This window comes from Eleutherodactylus coqui, chromosome 12 (assembly GCF_035609145.1).
Source record: "Eleutherodactylus coqui strain aEleCoq1 chromosome 12, aEleCoq1.hap1, whole genome shotgun sequence".
Taxonomy (NCBI): Eukaryota; Metazoa; Chordata; class Amphibia; order Anura; family Eleutherodactylidae; genus Eleutherodactylus; species Eleutherodactylus coqui.
This window is the reverse complement of record NC_089848.1, coordinates 112,109,492-112,126,725: the sequence shown is the minus strand read 5'-3', so window position 1 is coordinate 112,126,725 and position 17,234 is coordinate 112,109,492. Positions and strand designations below refer to the sequence as shown.

At 47.7% G+C, this 17,234-nt stretch overlaps 1 protein-coding gene across 3 annotated transcripts in view; it reads left to right on the top strand.

Moving 5' to 3' along the window:
- The window catches only part of NUB1 (negative regulator of ubiquitin like proteins 1), a 64,513-nt gene extending 48,772 nt beyond the window's left edge, over positions 1 to 15,741 (top strand). Inside the window, exons 13-16 of one of the 3 annotated variants that reach the window (XR_010787344.1) lie at positions 1,690 to 1,779; positions 3,903 to 4,086; positions 7,583 to 8,010; positions 9,909 to 15,741. Coding sequence is in view for 1 of the 3 variants with exons in the window: in XM_066585137.1 (XP_066441234.1) it covers positions 1,690 to 1,779; positions 3,903 to 4,086; positions 7,583 to 7,737 (429 nt within the window). In the remaining 2 variants the exon portion in view is untranslated. Of the gene's footprint in view, positions 1 to 1,689; positions 1,780 to 3,902; positions 4,087 to 7,582 lie in introns of all 3 variants that reach the window. The other 2 variants (XR_010787343.1, XM_066585137.1) reach the window with 2 other exon arrangements.
- The last annotated feature ends 1,493 nt before the right edge of the window (positions 15,742 to 17,234 follow it).

The window sequence follows — 17,234 nt, the reverse complement described above, 5'->3', positions numbered from 1 at the left end:
ACAGAAACATCCCCTACGTAGATCCTGTTGCACCACAAGAAGGAACCTGCCAAACGTGAGATCTATGTGTCACGGGGACAGACGCTCCAACCCCGTGGTAGTGTCTAAGGGTGAAGGCTTAGAGTGAGGCTGTAGGATTGAGTCGATGGGCCCATGGAGGGGCTGCCGGCTACATGTATGCATTACTAGTGGTAGGTGTGGACTAATGTGCAGAAAAAAAGTCTGGCAGATGGCAGAAACTTACAAGAGAAGACAAGTGGAGGATAAGAACTTCATTACTGACAAATCAAGGTAACGCCAGCATAAAACACATTTTGAGGCAGAAAGTCTCTTCTTTAATCAAGTTGGGCTGGGGACTTACAATGAATAGGAAGACCCCACCCCTGCTTAACTGAAGAAGAGGCTCTCAGCCTCGAAACGCGTTATGTTAAGTTATTAGGAAAGATGTTCGTATCCTCCACTTCTTGTATAAACGTCTTCTCTTGGAAGTGCTCTTTCCTCGTCTCTTGCTCTTCGCTCCTTGCTCCTCTCTCTTGCTCTTCGCTCCTTGCTCCTCTCTCTTGCTCTTCGCTCCTTGCTCCTCTCTCTTGCTCTTCGCTCCTTGCTCCTCTCTCTTGCTCTTCGCTCCTTGCTCCTCTCTCTTGCTCTTCGCTCCTTGCTCCTCTCTCTTGCTCTTCGCTCCTTGCTCCTCTCTCTTGCTCTTCGCTCCTTGCTCCTCTCTCTTGCTCTTCGCTCCTTGCTCCTCTCTCTTGCTCTTCGCTCCTTGCTCCTCTCTCTTGCTCTTCGCTCCTTGCTCCTCTCTCTTGCTCTTCGCTCCTTGCTCCTCTCTCTTGCTCTTCGCTCCTTGCTCCTCTCTCTTGCTCTTCGCTCCTTGCGCTCCTCTCTCTTGCTCTTCGCTCCTTGCGCTCCTCTCTCTTGCTCTTCGCTCCTTGCGCTCCTCTCTCTTGCTCTTCGCTCCTTGCGCTCCTCTCTCTTGCTCTTCGCTCCTTGCGCTCCTCTCTCTTGCTCTTCGCTCCTTGCGCTCCTCTCTCTTGCTCTTCGCTCCTTGCTCTCTTCACTCTTCCTGACACATGATCTCTTGCTTTGCAGAGGACCCCAGCAAGTGTAACGCCAGAAAAGGTGACTCTAGCTAGGTTCAGGGGTGGATATGCGGAATAAGAGGGTTTTTCTATAACTCTGTAACTGGTTTTCCATAGCGCTGGTTTTGACTCTACAGGATTGTCTGTTTTTCGTAAAATAGTAAGGCTGGGTTCACACAGGGCGGATTTGGCCGCGGCAAATCCGCCCGTGGCCGCTAATCTCGGGATTAGCCAGCCATGTGGACGAGATTTCTCAGAAACCTCGTCCACACGGGGCGGCCAATCCGCTGCGGTAAGTCAGGCTGAAATATACAGCATGTCTATTTACTTTTTTTTTTTGTTTATTTTAGTCGCGGCCGCGCTCTCCTCCTATGGGAGCGCTGGCCGCAACGGAAAAGCAAGCGGCCGGGCCGCTTCAAAGCCGCCGTGACTTAAACCGCGGCGGTTCTCCCGGCGGAAATCTTGCGGGTTTTGCTGCGGCCGGGCCGCTTCAAACGGCGGTTCTCCCAGTGGAAATCTTGCGGTTTTTGCTGCGGCCAAACCGCGAAATTTCCGACGGGAATCCGCCCCGTGTGAACCCAGCCTAAGTGTTTCTTGCTTTCTATCATAGATTCTTCTTGACAGCCCGGAGCAGCTCATTCCCCACGATAATCCAGCCGGCAGTGGATCCTACAACGTCTCACAAGAGAGTATCGATCAGGTAGGAGTGTTAGGTTTGTTTCCTTCTGCAAAGGGCCACCCAATACTTTTTATTCATTCACTGTGTGTAATATATATAATTTATTAGTTATCCCTTCCTGTGTGAATCTCTAAGACCTCTTTTTCTTCCTCTCTACTTGGGATTCACAGTCTGTGTGATGATGTTGTTACATTCCGCAGATTTTTTTCAACATTTTTTTTTTTTGTTGCTATTTATTCATCCGCCTCCAGAAAAACGCAATAAAAAACAATCAAAATATTGCATTGTTTATTACAAGGCATTTCGTATCAAGCTGCTATCTGTAGAACACAGAACAGTGGGTCACTGCTCTGTGTTCTACAGATAGCGGCTTGATAAAGACCTAAACGGTCGAAACGTTGCCTTTTCGTCTATTTATGGAACAATAAAAGCTTCTGCTCGTAAAGCTCGATGCACCTTTTATACTGCCGTGTTCCTTGCAATATATTTCAGAGAGAAATCTTCGATATCCAATATCCCAGGCAGAAATTAAGAGAAAATAATTACAGAAAAGGGTCTCCCGCGCTCAGAGTTCAAATCCACCATTGTTGGAAGTATCATGAGAGGGTGGGGGGGCTGTGTAACGGCTATTGACACCCCCTTCAGAGTCCAGGAGGACCCGACCGTATGAAGAGATTATAGAGAGAGTCCAGTCCAGTGCCGGGTATTAGATGAGGTCTAATTTATTTCATAAACAAGCCACACAAAGTACATGGAGGTGCAACGCGTTGCGGAGCTTATAAATCCGGACAGGAAGCTTCTTGTAGTTACTGGAGATTAGATGGCGGTATTGATGTGCTTTGACCACCTGGCAGGAAGGGGTTTTCAGTTCATGCTGCTTGCGCCAAATTCTGATCTCCCATCAGCACGAGGCAGAAATCTGGATTATTCTGACCAGATGTTTTTCTGCTGCTCGACGATGCAATTTTTGCGCAGTTTTGCTCACTGAAGTTTCGCCTTTCTGTATCTCTTGGACATAATGGTGCTGGAACTGGTGGTCCACTGTTATAGCCCATCCGTGCGGAGGAATGGCTAGTTGTGCAGTCGGGCACATTAGTTGGAGCACCAGTGTTGTATTCGGCTGCTCTTGACTACATTGCCTGTTGAATGATTCCTGACATCCTCCTCTGACCCCTTTTGGTGATGAGTTGTTTCTGTCCACAGGATGCTATTTTGGCCGCCTGCACATGGGCAGAAATCCCGCGGCGGTATTTCCCGCGGGATTTCCGCCACTGAAAGTTTGCATAGGAGTGCATTACAATACGCACTCCTATGCAGACGGCCGCGGTTTGGCCGCGCAAAATCTCGCGCGACAAACCGCCAGCTCCAGTCTGCGCATGCGCCGGCTGCGCCGCAGCTGGCACATGAAAGAGCCGGGGCCGCCAGGCGCGGGTGAGTACGCGCTCGTCCCTGCAGGCTCTGGGGTCGGGTCCCGCGGCGAGAATTCTCGCTGCCGGATCCGACCCGCTCGTCTGCAGGCGGCCTTTGTTGGATGTTTTCCTTGATCATAACATTCTCAGTATTCTCTCCACACTGTTGCATAACAAAACCCCACGTGGCTGGCAGTGACGCCCCGGCCCCGGCTAGTTTGGCACCGATGACCAGGGCTCGTTGCAATCGCTCCAATCTAATTAAGGGGCCAGTCAGTGTATATGTAGATCAACCCTTTTAAACAGTGAGCTGCTCTTGGATAATTAGTCCCTCTGTCTTAACGTCCTTTTACACCAGCGTGTTATCCTGGTTTACTTTGGCTGCAGCGGTCACATGGATGTACGGCATATCATTGCTGCAGCAATCAATGGACTCGGCCGTGATGCTTCCATTGGGGCATAAGGCCACTGAGGCCAGTGATTGGCTGCAACAGTTGTCCAGATGTGTGTAATATAGTCATCGCAGCACAAGTATACACCTAATGGCCAACGGAGCCGCAGAGGATTTCTCAAGTGAGTATTAGTTATTTTATCCCATCTGCTATTTGGGTCATTTTTAACCACCTGGATATCCTCTTCTTTTACACCTGATCCCTTCCACAGACGATTTATCCGATGGAAGGAATATTTGCTTTACAAGAAGCCGGTCTAACTCTCCGTCTCTTCCTCCTCCAGTTGGTGTATGTTGGGTTCTCTGCTGAGGCAGCTAAGGCGGCTCTCCAGCTTTTCATGGGTAATGTTGAATTAGCGTCTCAGATTTTGGCTGAACACCAAGGAATCCTCCCTCCTAATCTACTGCAAGATCTGGAGAAGTCGTCCAAGTCCAAGAAGTCCCGGGCATCGTCTTTAGAGTCTGCAGGTACAGTTCTTATAAAACTGGGACTCCGTAGAGACCTGTGCGGTCTGCTAGAAGTGGATACATGATAAGATGTATGGAGTGACGCGTCCTTCATGTTGTGTTGCTATTTCTTCTCCACCTAAAGCGTACCTGAGTTTTCAAAAAAAAAAAAAAGTCATTGGCAGTCCAGGTCTTCATTGGCCGCTGCTTTGCAGCTGTTTGCATCCAGTTTGAGTTCTATCAGTTCAGTTTTCCATGTCGCTTTTCCCATTTTTCTCTTGTCCTGCTGTTTGCATCCATTAACAGGTGGTGGGCGTCCCAAGCAGCCATTCTGCTACGGTAGTACTGTACTGCCAGGGTCTTCCTCTCCCACACTTCCCATGCTGCCTTGTATAATTCTGCTCCAATCAGCTGCAAGGCAGCATCTGCATGGCCGCCCCTCTGTTGCATGTAGTAACTAGCAGTGTCCCCGTGTCCCTGTTACTAGAGAAGCCAAATACCTAACGACAGGCAGTGGATTGCAAAGGCGCTGGAAGGGAGACCCCCAATCGGCTGGCACAATGGTAGTAAAATAAAAATGTTTTAACGCAAAAATGCTACAAGGTTGATGATCCAGACAACCTACTAGATGAGCGGAAGATGTGTGAAAAGCTACTGTCTATTTATGGCCTTATTCACACAAGTGTCTCCAATTTCAGTGCATGAAACCAATTCTAATGTGTGTGTATTTCTGTGTAACCTCATCATCCGTCGTATGTGTCGTTTTTTGTGGGGGTTTTTTGTCCTTTCACGCAAAAAAAAAACTAAACGCCCAATTTGTTTTTTCGCAACCAATGAGTTGAATGGGTGACCGTTTTTAAAGTCCGTTTTAAAAGAAGATATTGTATAGCCCCAGTGACTGTAAGGCTATACACTGGTGAGTGCGATATCTGTCACGTTCACCAACATACGATTTCCTCGCAGATAGGAGGCGTTTTTATATTGCAACCACCTTGCATCGCTTCGCAAACACCTTGTATCGCTAGTGATCCTCGGGCACGGCTTTCAGGGAGGGTGGCGGAGCGTCTCCTGTTTTCAGTGGGAAGACCTCGCATCGAACTCTTGTGCACCTAGCACACAGCGCGGTGCTGCCGCCAGGCCCCATTGAAAACGGTGGCCGATGCGAGGGCATGCCTAAAGATATAACATACTGCGATTTCCTTCCCGCATCAGCGGGAAAAAAAATCTCTCGTCTATGACCCTATTCAAAAGACTTGGGTTCACATTCGTGTGTCTCGCAACGCACAAATCTCGCCCGTGTGAATACAGCCTAAGGGCTTATTCACGGACAATTTTCACATTCCTGTGCTGTCCGTCCTTGTAACCGAGTGCACACTGACCTGTTATTATATCACTGGGGCTGTACAATCGTGCAGTTTTTTTACAATAAATGGAGCACCTCCGTGCGTGCGCCGGTTTTCACTAATCATTGCTGAGCAATTCCAGAGAAAATTGGGCCTCCTTTAGGCTTTTCAGAAGACACACCGATTACTCATCAATGTAAAAAGTGGGCACGCCACGCATATGGATGTCACATGGGCAAGGGCACACGTGATATCAGTCCGTTCTTCTCACACTAAAATCGGACACGCTTGCATGAATAAGGCCCGGCGGGTTTGTGTGCAGTCCGTTTCAAATACGGACAACAAACGGGCATGAAAATTGGTTGAGTGGATAAGCAGTAACGGACATCGCACGACAGGTTTTGCATGAGATAGGAAGCCGAATACCGACTTAGCATCGTGGCGCAGGAGGAGCGTCTAGTGAGGCAATAGTTGGAAGACACGTACAATCTACAGCGTTCTCAGAATGGTGGAAAGTAATGTCCGGCTGAGTATGGGGTCTGCCCTCAAATCCGAGGTATTTATACTAATCCCAGAGTCCTCCAATATCCCGGATTATTTGTCATCCAGAATAGGAAGTAAAGCCGTAGAAGTGCTGGGAGGTCCATAAACTGCTGGAGACTTTGTGAGGATTTGTGACAACCCCTAGGCCTGCTGCCGGATGATTCTGCATGTGGGATCCTGCAGCGGATTCCGTCTGTGACCCCGGCCAGCGACTTGCGCAGCTGTAGGCTCGCCGTCGGTCAGCGCAGTACAGATTTTTTTTTTTTTTTTTTTAATATTTGTATTGTCCCTACCATGGCTAGGTGAAGACGCAGGTACCCACAGCCCATCCACCGTGTTAATGGAGGCTGTCCGCACAGAGTCCGCAGCAAAGTAGAGCATGCTGTAATTTTTCCTCTACTCGCAGAATACAGAATTAGTTTCCGTGAGTGTGAAGGAAAAAGCAAAAATAAAAAGCTTTCAATGTATGTGATTTGCTGCGGATCCTCTGTGCAGACTGCAGAATCCGCAATTGGAATCCGTTCGTGTGAAGCTGGCCTTGAGCACCGTACATCAGATTGTCGTGGATTCCACAATTCATATCCGGTTGTGTGAGACCGGCCTTAGTCGTCTTCTACACTCCTGTTCACAACAACGCACCCAGATAGAAATATCGGATCGGTGCAAAACTCGTCCTGCAGTTGTCTATCTGGCAGATATGTCAATGATTACATCTGTGGTCTTGCCACCAGAGGGCGTAAAAGTGCTTCCCCTGTTGCCCCATAAAAAGGCTCTCGGAGGCAACTTTTGTGCAGTGGACTTCTTGTTGAGAGATGGTTGACCACTAAACACCTGTACAACGCCTTCAAAGACATTTTACCAAGTCGACAGACTTTTGAGAGGGGCCACATCACTGGAATGAGAGAAGCAAGATAGTCGTTTCAACAAACTGCCCGCCATCTATGCCATTCCAAGCTGTTAGGGGGTGTTGGGAGCTTTGGGTCCATGAGGGCACGCACAGCGAACAGACTCCAGATGGCCCAGACAGACCAGACAGACCACCAATAGAGAAGTTTTGTTGTCCACCATCCAGACACAGTTGGCACCTTCATCACAGACCCCTGTGACTTCCCGGGCCATTTACAGGTGTTGAGCAGAAGGAAATTTTGGTGTTGCGGCATTCATTGCGTGTTCTGCCATTAACGCCCCAACACTGTCACTTTGTGTTTGCAGTGGAGTCGTAAAAGAAATGTTAACGAATTCAGGTTTTGTTTTGGAGTCATCCATCGACTGTTGTGTTCAAGTATGGAGACCTTGGGGGGAGAGCCTCAATTCTGCCCCCACTGCTGGTGTGATGGTCTGGGGGAACCCCATCATGTATCCAGGCTAGAGCCTCCTGTGAATTGTACAGGTTTTCCCCAATAAACGTATCCTTTTGCTCTGATACTGTACTGTAATCACTTGCATCAAGTTACAATCACACAGAGAAAGTTTAATTCCATCCAACAACAACTTCTTCTGCACTACTTTTATTTGATAATGTGTAGTTAGAAAAGTCAGCCACCAGTCATTCGGTCTCCTTCACACCTGAAGTGATCACAACCTTTCTTCTCTCTCCCCAACCCCCCCCCCCCCCCCCCTCTTCCAACCAGGCACCAGCTCGTCGGCTTACAACGAGCCAGATATCGATCCAGTTAAAGAGATCTTGGATGATATACCAGAACATGAAGAGGATTACCTGGACCTCACGTTGGAGGAGGAAGGGCTCGTTCTGGTGGAATACCTGTCTTACCTGGAGAAGATCTGAGGCTCGCGGTGTTTGTATAAACTGATGATTATTCACTTTCTCCGGGCCGATTCTGTTCTTTTAGAGCACCTTATATGAATGATACTTGTTATATTATTTGTGTATCTAATGCTGCTGTTTGATTCTAAAGGGGATTTCTCATCAAAGACGTTGGTGACCTGTAATGTCTGATGTGAACCCTCCAACCCCAGCAATCTCTAGTATGAAGTGACAACAGCCATTATACACAATAGCCATTCTGGAAAAGACCAGCAGAGCCGACGGCGTACAAAGGTGAACAGCGCTTCCCTAGCGCCGCTGCCATCTTGGACATTGGGGCCAGAGCCTGGGAATCAATTGGACTAAGACCATATATAGTGGAGCAAAATGTTGTGTTTTAGTACCAACCAGCGCAGCGAGCAAAACATACGCTATATATATATAATCTCCACCAGCAGCTGCCAAAAGGATGTGTGCGCTGACCACAGGAAGGCTAATAGAAGGTATTTGGTAACAGTATTGGAATCTACTAGTAACAGGTTAAAGGGCATCTGTCATCACCTATGAGCCTCATGAACTACATTGTGGAGCTCACAGGTGAGGGGACGATGGGCCCAAGAGCTGCTTTTCTTTTCTCTCTACTCCCCTGTGGTTCCCCCATACCAAATCCTGTTAGATTTGGCTCCTGATGCTTTGAATGTGTCAAGTTGGTGGTCCCAAGAGCTCAGTAACCCTGTTCCAGCGCTGTGCCCCCCAAGAAATTGGCGCTCGCATGAACAGTGACCCTTTTCATAAGGCTGTATGTGCGCCCTCCCTTATTAATCTATAGGAGAAGAATCCTGATGCCTGTGTGCGCTGATTTCTCAGGGGTACAGCGTTTAAACGGGGGACTGGATGAGTATAAAAATTAGCTCCCTGGACCCCCCTCCCATCACCTTTCAGCCCCGTAATGTAGTTTATGACAGAGACCCTTTAGTTATCTCATTTAAGGAGCACCTGTTATATCCTCAGGTAGGTTTGGCCAGTTAGGGTGGTTTCACATCTGTGTTGGGGGCACCATTTTCCTGCTCCGTAATGGGAGCAGGAAAGGTGAAGACCCTGGCTGAATGGTCTTATGATGGAACCAATCAGAGCCAAATGGACCCCTTTACCATAATGGGGTCCATTCAGTTTCCGCTCTGCTTTTTCTTCCTGTGTTTTGTGCCGGATCTGTGATGGAACCTCCGGACTGAGGTCACAACGTAGATGTGAACCCCCTCTTATATAGCTTTGCCGCTGCTTCCCTACTATATCGCAACTTGTCTTTTCTCTTTATTCCTCCTTCGTTTCCTCAGACCGAGTCCTATTAGATTCAGTTCGGGAATCTTTGAGTCTGTTAAGAGGGCGATCTCCACTACTCGCTGCCAATGGATGACGATTCAGAGAACCAGGAGGTGAATCCAACATGACTTGGTACAGGGAAACGGAGGGGGCGAGAGAAAAGGAAAGCTGCGATAGTCAACGGGGCACCGCGGCTGCCAAGCTATGTAGCCGCCCCTCCTATCTGACAGGTCTTTCTCATGCTACTTGTACAGGTCTGTCCTTTTACAGTCTAGCTCAGCATTAGGAATGGATCCACTTGGTGACGCTAAATTGCGCGGCGTCGGTCTGCATTTGAGTATTTGAAACCGTATCTTTTTTAGGACGTCTTAGTTTTTAGCTGCGGCCTTGTCCGTCTACCTTTTGGTTGAGGTGTTTCTCCTTTGGATGGTGATCACGGTTTCCTCAGAAGCCCACAGGAATCACTAACTTTTTCCTTTACGTATTTGATTGCACTATTCATTGAGGTTTTGTGAAGGTTTTTAACTTTTCCCTTTCTAGCAGTAATTACTTTGGTTCGTCTGCTGCTGGCAAAAATGCATCCTGTAGATTGTTTGAACTTAGAGGATCCGCACTTTAGTTTTGTTTTCCCAGAAATGTACAGAATAGATGATTTAAGGGTTTTTGCAGTAGGTTTTATCAGGCTATTCTATACTTTTTTTTCCTAGAAGATCCCTCTTCAGCTACGCAGCAAACTACCTGCATAGCTGAACGGGGAGCTCTGGCTGTGCCGGCTCTCTTCTCTCTAGTGCAGGCGCAGCAGCGTACATTGAGTATAATAATACATGTCTGCCTTATGTTTTATTACATTTATATATACATTTTCCCCATAGTGTCCACTCCTGACATCCGTTTTTATCTCCTGGGGTTGTGAAGTGAAGAAGCCAAGTCAAGGGTCTCGGTGCAAACGTGAATAGTGCCCAACACTTCCTATTAGTTTGGCCAAGAGTGTTAGTGTGCAACCAGAAAAGGCAGAAATCTGTACCTGGAGTTGCAAGTTCAGCAGAGCAGTCGCTCATAAAGACCCTTAGACTTGATAATAGTTGTCATGACTTCGTTTATTGGGGTCTGACTATTGCACATCCTTTCTAATAACGTCATCCCCTCGATCTAAAGGCAGAGTCTGACATTTGACTTGTCGGGAAGAAAAGGCCTGGAGAGAAGCGGGGTCTCCATGGAAGGGGTTGTAACAGGATTACAAGTTAACATAACACAATAACCTGCTGATCACAAGAACGGGGGTCCCGTGTCTCCTATAATCCACAATGCAAGCTCAATTTATTGCAAACTTCCTCCCTTCCAGCGAGGAGGAGACTGAATAAAATGCCGGTTGCGCAATTCACTTTCATTGCAACTGCGGAGATGGCGAAGCGCCATGTGCTCCAATATTTCCATAAGCCCAATTGAAGTAAACGGCACGTGTTCAGCTAGCACTCTATTCATTCTGATATCACTGCGGGGTGAAGAGACCGTTGTGACAGTCAGAGGGGGACACAAGAACTCTGTTCTCAAGATCGGCGGGGTAGGACCCCCACTGATCAGCAAGTTATCCCCTATCCCAGTGATGGCGAACCTTATAGAGACTGAGTGCCTAAACTGTAACCCAAAACCCGCTTATTTATCGCAAAGTGCCAACACGTCAGGGGGCGGGGCATATCATGATGTATGACTTCTACCTCTGTCGTTCTTAAAGGACAAGGCTGTTTCAAAATAGACCGGGTGCAGATTTAGTAGTAATAGTGACATCCCACAGTGGCTCAAGTAGTAATAAGGACATCCCACAGCACCCCCAGTAGTAATAGTGACATCCCACAGTGGCCCCCAGTAGTAATAGTGACATCCCACACCAGCCCCCAGTAGTAATAGTCACATCCCACACCAGCCCCCAGTAGTAATAGCGACGTCCCACATCGGCCCCCAGTAGTAATAGTGACATCCCACACTGGCCCCCCAGTAGTAATAGCGACATCCCACACCGGCCCCCAGTAGTAATCGTGACATCCCACACCGGCCCCCAGTAGTAATAGTGACACCCCACAGTGGCCCAGCACTAATAGCAACCCCCCCCCCCGCTCTCCTGGGACCCTATACTTTACCCCCTCCTCTACCAAGTAGGAGACATCAGGGGAGGGGGAGGAGGATCCCGGCTGCACACTGACGTCACTGTGTGCGCCGGGATCAGCACCGCTGAGTGATTGCCGACCTCTGCCAGTATTCCCTAATGTGGTGAGCGGCCGATGGCGGCATGTGCCAGCAGGGAGGGCTCTGCGTGCCGCCTCTGGCACACGTGCCATAGGTTCGCCACCACTGCCCTATCCTGTGGGTATCCTGTTAATAGGGGATAGCTTGTGATTCTGGTACAACCCCTTCAAGGGCCATAGTGCGCACCCCTCTAAACATCTTCAGATCACTGAAGTGCCTTATAATGGTATAGTCCATGTACTGTAGTTTGATGTAGACATTTGCACTGTCTTGTTAAATGACATTTTATGGAATTATTTGTTATAAATAATCTAATTTGTGAGCATTTAAGGCTCCATCCTCCTGTACACTCATATATTTATTGCTTCAATGTATCTAAAATGAAAGAATGAAGCAACTTTGTAAATAGTTTTCATAAAAAAATATATTTTTATGTATTACTGTGTATCTGCCCTGTATATAGACTGTTTCTGTAGTCCTGTTTAAGGTCCCCCATAAAATGTTAGACAACCGTTGTATGAACCCGCTAATTTCATATACGATGAGTCTTGTGGAGTTCAGTCTCACAACGTTCTCTAGTTTCAAGACAAAGACTCATTGGGCATATTGAAATTTCAACACCCTGTTCTTCTTTTTTTTTTTTTTTTTGTAAGTCCCTCCCACCCCCAGTTTTCTCTGCTTTCCCCATGCCAAACATAAGAAGTAGAGATGAGCGAGTATACTCTCTAATACTCTCTAAGGCACATTACTCAAGCGAGTAGTGCCTTAACAGAGTATCTCCCCGCTCGTCTCTAAAGATTCGGGGGGAGGGGGGGGAGAGAGAGAGAGAGATCTCCCCTCCGTTCCTCCCCGCACCCTGCCAGCCCCTGAATCTCTAGAGACGAGCGGGGAGATACTCGGCTAAGGCACTACTCGCTCGAGTGATGTGCCTTAGCGAGTAGACTCGCTCATCTCTAATACGAACGCATGGCCAAACCGAGCGTGCTTGTGTATGGGGAAGCCGGGAGAAATAGCTGTTGACCGTCGTCCCAGCGATAACAGACGAGTGCTTACATGTCGGACAATTGCCTTGTGTAGAAGAACCCTTACTAACTTGGCAGGCAGTAGGCGAGGGGGTAGATGGGAAAAAGTAACACATGCCTGGAGAATCAGACTACACACAGGCTTGTTTGTAGTCTGTAACTATGGCGATACATTGAACTACACAGGAGCTGTAGACACAAAAAACGGTAGGATACTTCTAATCAAGGCTTTTCAAAGTTGCTCTTTCATTTTAGATCATTAAATCAATAAATCTGAATGAATAGCATTAATTTACATACCAAGTTCAAAATAATGGAGGCTAATATTTGTATTATAAATTACTTTTAAACGATGTTGTTGAATGTGGGACGACGGTACATAAGAGGCTGGTGGTCTTCTGTGATTTATGACCCGGTCACTGGCTTCCTACAACCATCATTTTTAAAGCACAACAGAGTATTAAAAATTGTTCCCTGATAAATATATCTTCAGTTCTCCACTTCTGTCGGGTTGCTAAATATCATATTCTACAATTCCTTAGTTGCTATTTTTGTAATCTAAGTGACACTCGATGTGGAAGCTGCTGAGTAATGATAGCATCCAAAAGCACAATGGATTTCAGAAGACTTACTGCAGCCCTTTACTCTCTCCCTAACCCTAGGAGCAGATATATAGCTGAAATAACAAGTATTGTACCCAAAAAAGGAATTCAAATTTGCTTTCGTATCCAGAACTTGTTAATAAAGTCCTGTGATTACAGCAGGTTAGGCACTGGTTCGAGCAGTATGTAGTAGCATTGGATCTGTCGTCACTTAGTTGCTTCCGAACTGCTACTCTTCCCCCTTGTTACATTTTTCAACAACCATAAGAATATAGTATTTCAGGGAAGATTAGGAGAAGACTTGCTGCTTCCCTTTACTTTCTCCTTGCAGGTGTTTTTACAGGAGCAGATAGAGATAACGGAAATAACTTGAATATCTGACCCAGACAAGGAATCACAACCTGTATGTGTGTCTGGAACTTGTTAATAAAGTCCTGTGATTACAGCAGGCTATGCACTAATTCAGGTGTTTTGTAGGAGTGTAACAAGGGGAGCAGGGACAAGTGTAAGATGAGCTAGCAGGCTTTTGGACAGTTAGGCCAGCTGCCCATGACTGAGTCGAATGTGGGATCCCGGACCAGAATCCGACACCGTGACCCTGCGTACCTAGCACTTGTCATGTTCAGGTGGCCTTCTGTACTGCAAATGGTCCGGCTGGCTAGTCATCTGACGTGCGCCGTACAGATTTTCCCGCACTGTCACTAGGTGATGACGTTGGTCCTGCAACTTTTCTGCAATGTCAATTGTGGAAGGGCCACAGGTTGGACAGCTTCCATTGACATGGGGGGAGTTGCTATTAAAGTCCTGTGATTACAGCAGACTATACACTAAAACAAGTGGTTTGTAGAAGTGTGCTAACAAGGGGAAGCAGTGGCAGGTGTAAGGCTAGGTTCACACGGAACGGATTTGCAGCAGAATTTCTGTGCGGCAAATCCACCCGCGGCTCCTAATCCCGGGATTATCCAGCCATGTGGACGAGATTTTGCAAAAATCTCATCCGCACAGTGTGGCCAATCCGTTGCGGCACACCTGGGCGGAACCGGCGATATGGTGTGGAATTGACAGCCGCAGGATGTCAATTCTTTTTTTTTTTCCGTCCGTTGTGGCCTCACTCCTCTTTATACGGAGAGAAAGCTGCAAGGGAATGCTGGCGGCTGAACCGCTCCAAAACCCGCGGCGAAATGCCACGGGTTTTGAAGCTTCGGTCCTCCCGCGGAAATCTCCATGCGGCCAAGTTGCGAGATTTCCGCCCCGTGGAAGCCAAACCTCATATAAGCTAGCAGGTTTCTAGACAGAGTGACCGTGACCGGACTGCAGCGCCACTGTAAGGGAATTATGAGAAAGGAGAGGTCTGCAGCCTATATGGCCCAGCTATGGAGGTACAGGCTCCACAGGGGTGCTGCAGGTGAAGATGTATTTAACTGGAAGAATGCTGTAACTGAGGAAGAGGATGGGATTACAGGCGTTTTTTATTTTGGGTGAGTGCCCGTTAAATCTCTCTATAGCCATGGCTGCTCCATCGGGGCCGTAATTCACTTTGTAAGGCCGCCTGCACACGGGGGGAAATACCGCGGCGGGATTTCCGCTACTGAAAGTCTGCATAGGAGTGCATTACAATACGCACTCCTATGCAGACGGCCACGGTTTGGTCGCACGAAATCTCGCGCGGCAAACAAACCGTGGCATGTCCTATTTTTGTGCGGGGCTCGCACTCACCCAGCCGCCGGCTCCGGTCTGCGCATGCGCCGGCTGCGCGGCAGCCGGCACATGAAAGAGCCGGGGCCGCCAGGCGCGGGTGAGTACACGCTCGTCCCTGCAGGCTCTTGGGTCGGGTCCCGCGGCGAGAATTCTCGCTGCCGGATCTGACCCGCTCGTCTGCAGGCGGCCTAAACCATGTGTCTTTGTGTAATATATTGTTTTGTTTTCTTGATCTTCTAACTACAAACACGCAAAACTTCCCCTACTTATTCCTACAGATGTTTTAGCACCAGCATTTGCACAGAGATGCGCAGCACAATATTTGGGGGTGCTCGTTTTTTTGGATTCCACTTTTCTTATCACTTTGCTTAATGGAAACCCCTTTGAATGAAATGCACAAATATGATTGGTTGCAGGGATTCTATAAAACGCATCACCATTGCTCTTGGCAGAGGTGGGCGGAGCATGCACAGGATGCCACTATGCTAGCATTGATGTCACAAGCCCAGTGCAATGACGATCAACAAGATTGGGTGCAGTTAGAGCACTGACCCCCTTGATGCGGGAAGCTTTCAGAACCGCCCTGGTGACTCCAGAGAGGTGATTTGCATACCGTGTACGCTTCAATCGCAATGAATTTTTGTGGTAAATAACACAGAGAAGAGTGTGTCTAAAGCAGTTAGCAAGTGCCATAGCATCAAGCCCCGGGTTTTATACTGGTGACAGGTTCCCTTTAAACTACATCTCCGACCCCACAGGGGCCATTGCTGAACAAGGTGTGATGAGCATCGCTCCTTCCAAGCTAGTCTATATGGTGCCATTGATGGCTTTCGCTCCATAGGTGAGGTCAGCCTTCATGGCTCACCATGGATGATCAGCATGTAAATATACATTATTCTTGGAGCAGCAGTTCCTGATACTGGACTGGATTTTAACCAACCAATTAAGCATTTTTTAAACCTATTTTTCTAATGCCATCCCCAAATATTGAACCTCTGTGAAGGATGATGACTGAGCCAGCAATATACTTCATAGTCCATAATCTAGATTGTTTATATGCGTCTGTGTCTCGGTGTCCCCTTTTATGCCGGGATAACTTTTGGAAAACTTGTTGGAGCATGTCAATAAATTTACTGATGTAACTTTCTTGTGTCCGATTTCTTTTGTGGAAGGTAGATGGTATTCAGCCCAGCGATGTGAATGGGTGTTGGTCCAGGGACTGGGTTGGGTCCCGTGAACGGGTGTTGGTCCAGGGACTGGGTTGGGTCCCGTGAACGGGTGTTGGTCCAGGGACTGGGTTGGGTCCCGTGAACGGGTGTTGGTCCAGGGACTGGGTTGGGTCCCGTGAACGGGTGTTGGTCCAGGGACTGGGTTGGGTCCCGTGAACGGGTGTTGGTCCAGGGACTGGGTTGGGTCCCGTGAACGGGTGTTGGTCCAGGGACTGGGTTGGGTCCCGTGAACGGGTGTTGGTCCAGGGACTGGGTTGGGTCCCGTGAACGGGTGTTGGTCCAGGGACTGGGTTGGGTCCCGTTGCTGTTTTATCAGCTTTCCCCAAAGATTTTGTAAAGGCTTTTCTGAACTTACAGGAAGAGATCCAATCCAGTCCTTTGACATAATGAACTACTGATGGACTTTAATAGGGTCGCATTTAAGAAGCTGCCAAAAAAACAGTTGAACATGCCACCTATGCCGTTGCACAAGGGCTGCTACGCCGGGGCACTCTTCTACTTATAGGGTTAGAGCAGGAGTGAGCGGTTTAAGCCGGGATGTTATGGTGGTGTTGGGAAAGGGTATGAAAAGTGCTTGTAGTGTATATTGTGAGGACTGAGTTTTTTTTAACCCCATAAGGACGTGGCCTTCACCCCCTCCACTTTCTGCTGCCATCTCCTGACAGCCATAACTTCTTTTTTTTTTTTTTATTATTTTCCCATCAACAGTTTTTTTTGAAGGCTCTTATTTTGTGGGCTGTCCTATAGTTTCTATTGATACCATTTTGGACCTTTTTTTTTTTTTTTTTTTTTCGCTTTTTTTCGATTACATTAGTTTTCTTGGAGACTAGGTGACTAAAAAAAAAACACAATTCTGACTTTGTGCAATTTTTTGTTTTTCTGACTGCCATTCACCATGTGGGATAAATAATGTTACATTATTACAGATGCAGTGACACTAAATGTTGTTTTTTTTTGTTTTTTTTTTATTACTCCTTTGACTTTTTTTTTCCCTAGGCGGACTTGAACTTGCAAACATTTTCTTGATGTAATGGCATAGTATTACATTATTCCACAAGCTGACAGGCATTGTATCCAGCCAGCCACAGGCATGGGATCATGGGCAACCTGCGCTGTCAGGCCTGGGAGCCTCCACAAGGCCCGTCTGCCATGCTAACTGAACGGCACCTGGCAATCTTATCATCCCCAAATTCCAATCTTTGTATTTAAATGCCACTGTCAAAATTGGTGGCAGCATTTAAAGGGATTACTGCTTTAGGGCTCTTTCACACAAGCGTATGCGTTTTGACGGTCGCCCACACACATTGTAAAATCGTGTGAATAAAGAAAAGATGCGATCAAGTCCCGAGCTTAATTAGCGTTTTCTCGTCCATTCACATGACCGGGTGTGACGTAATGGCGGAAAA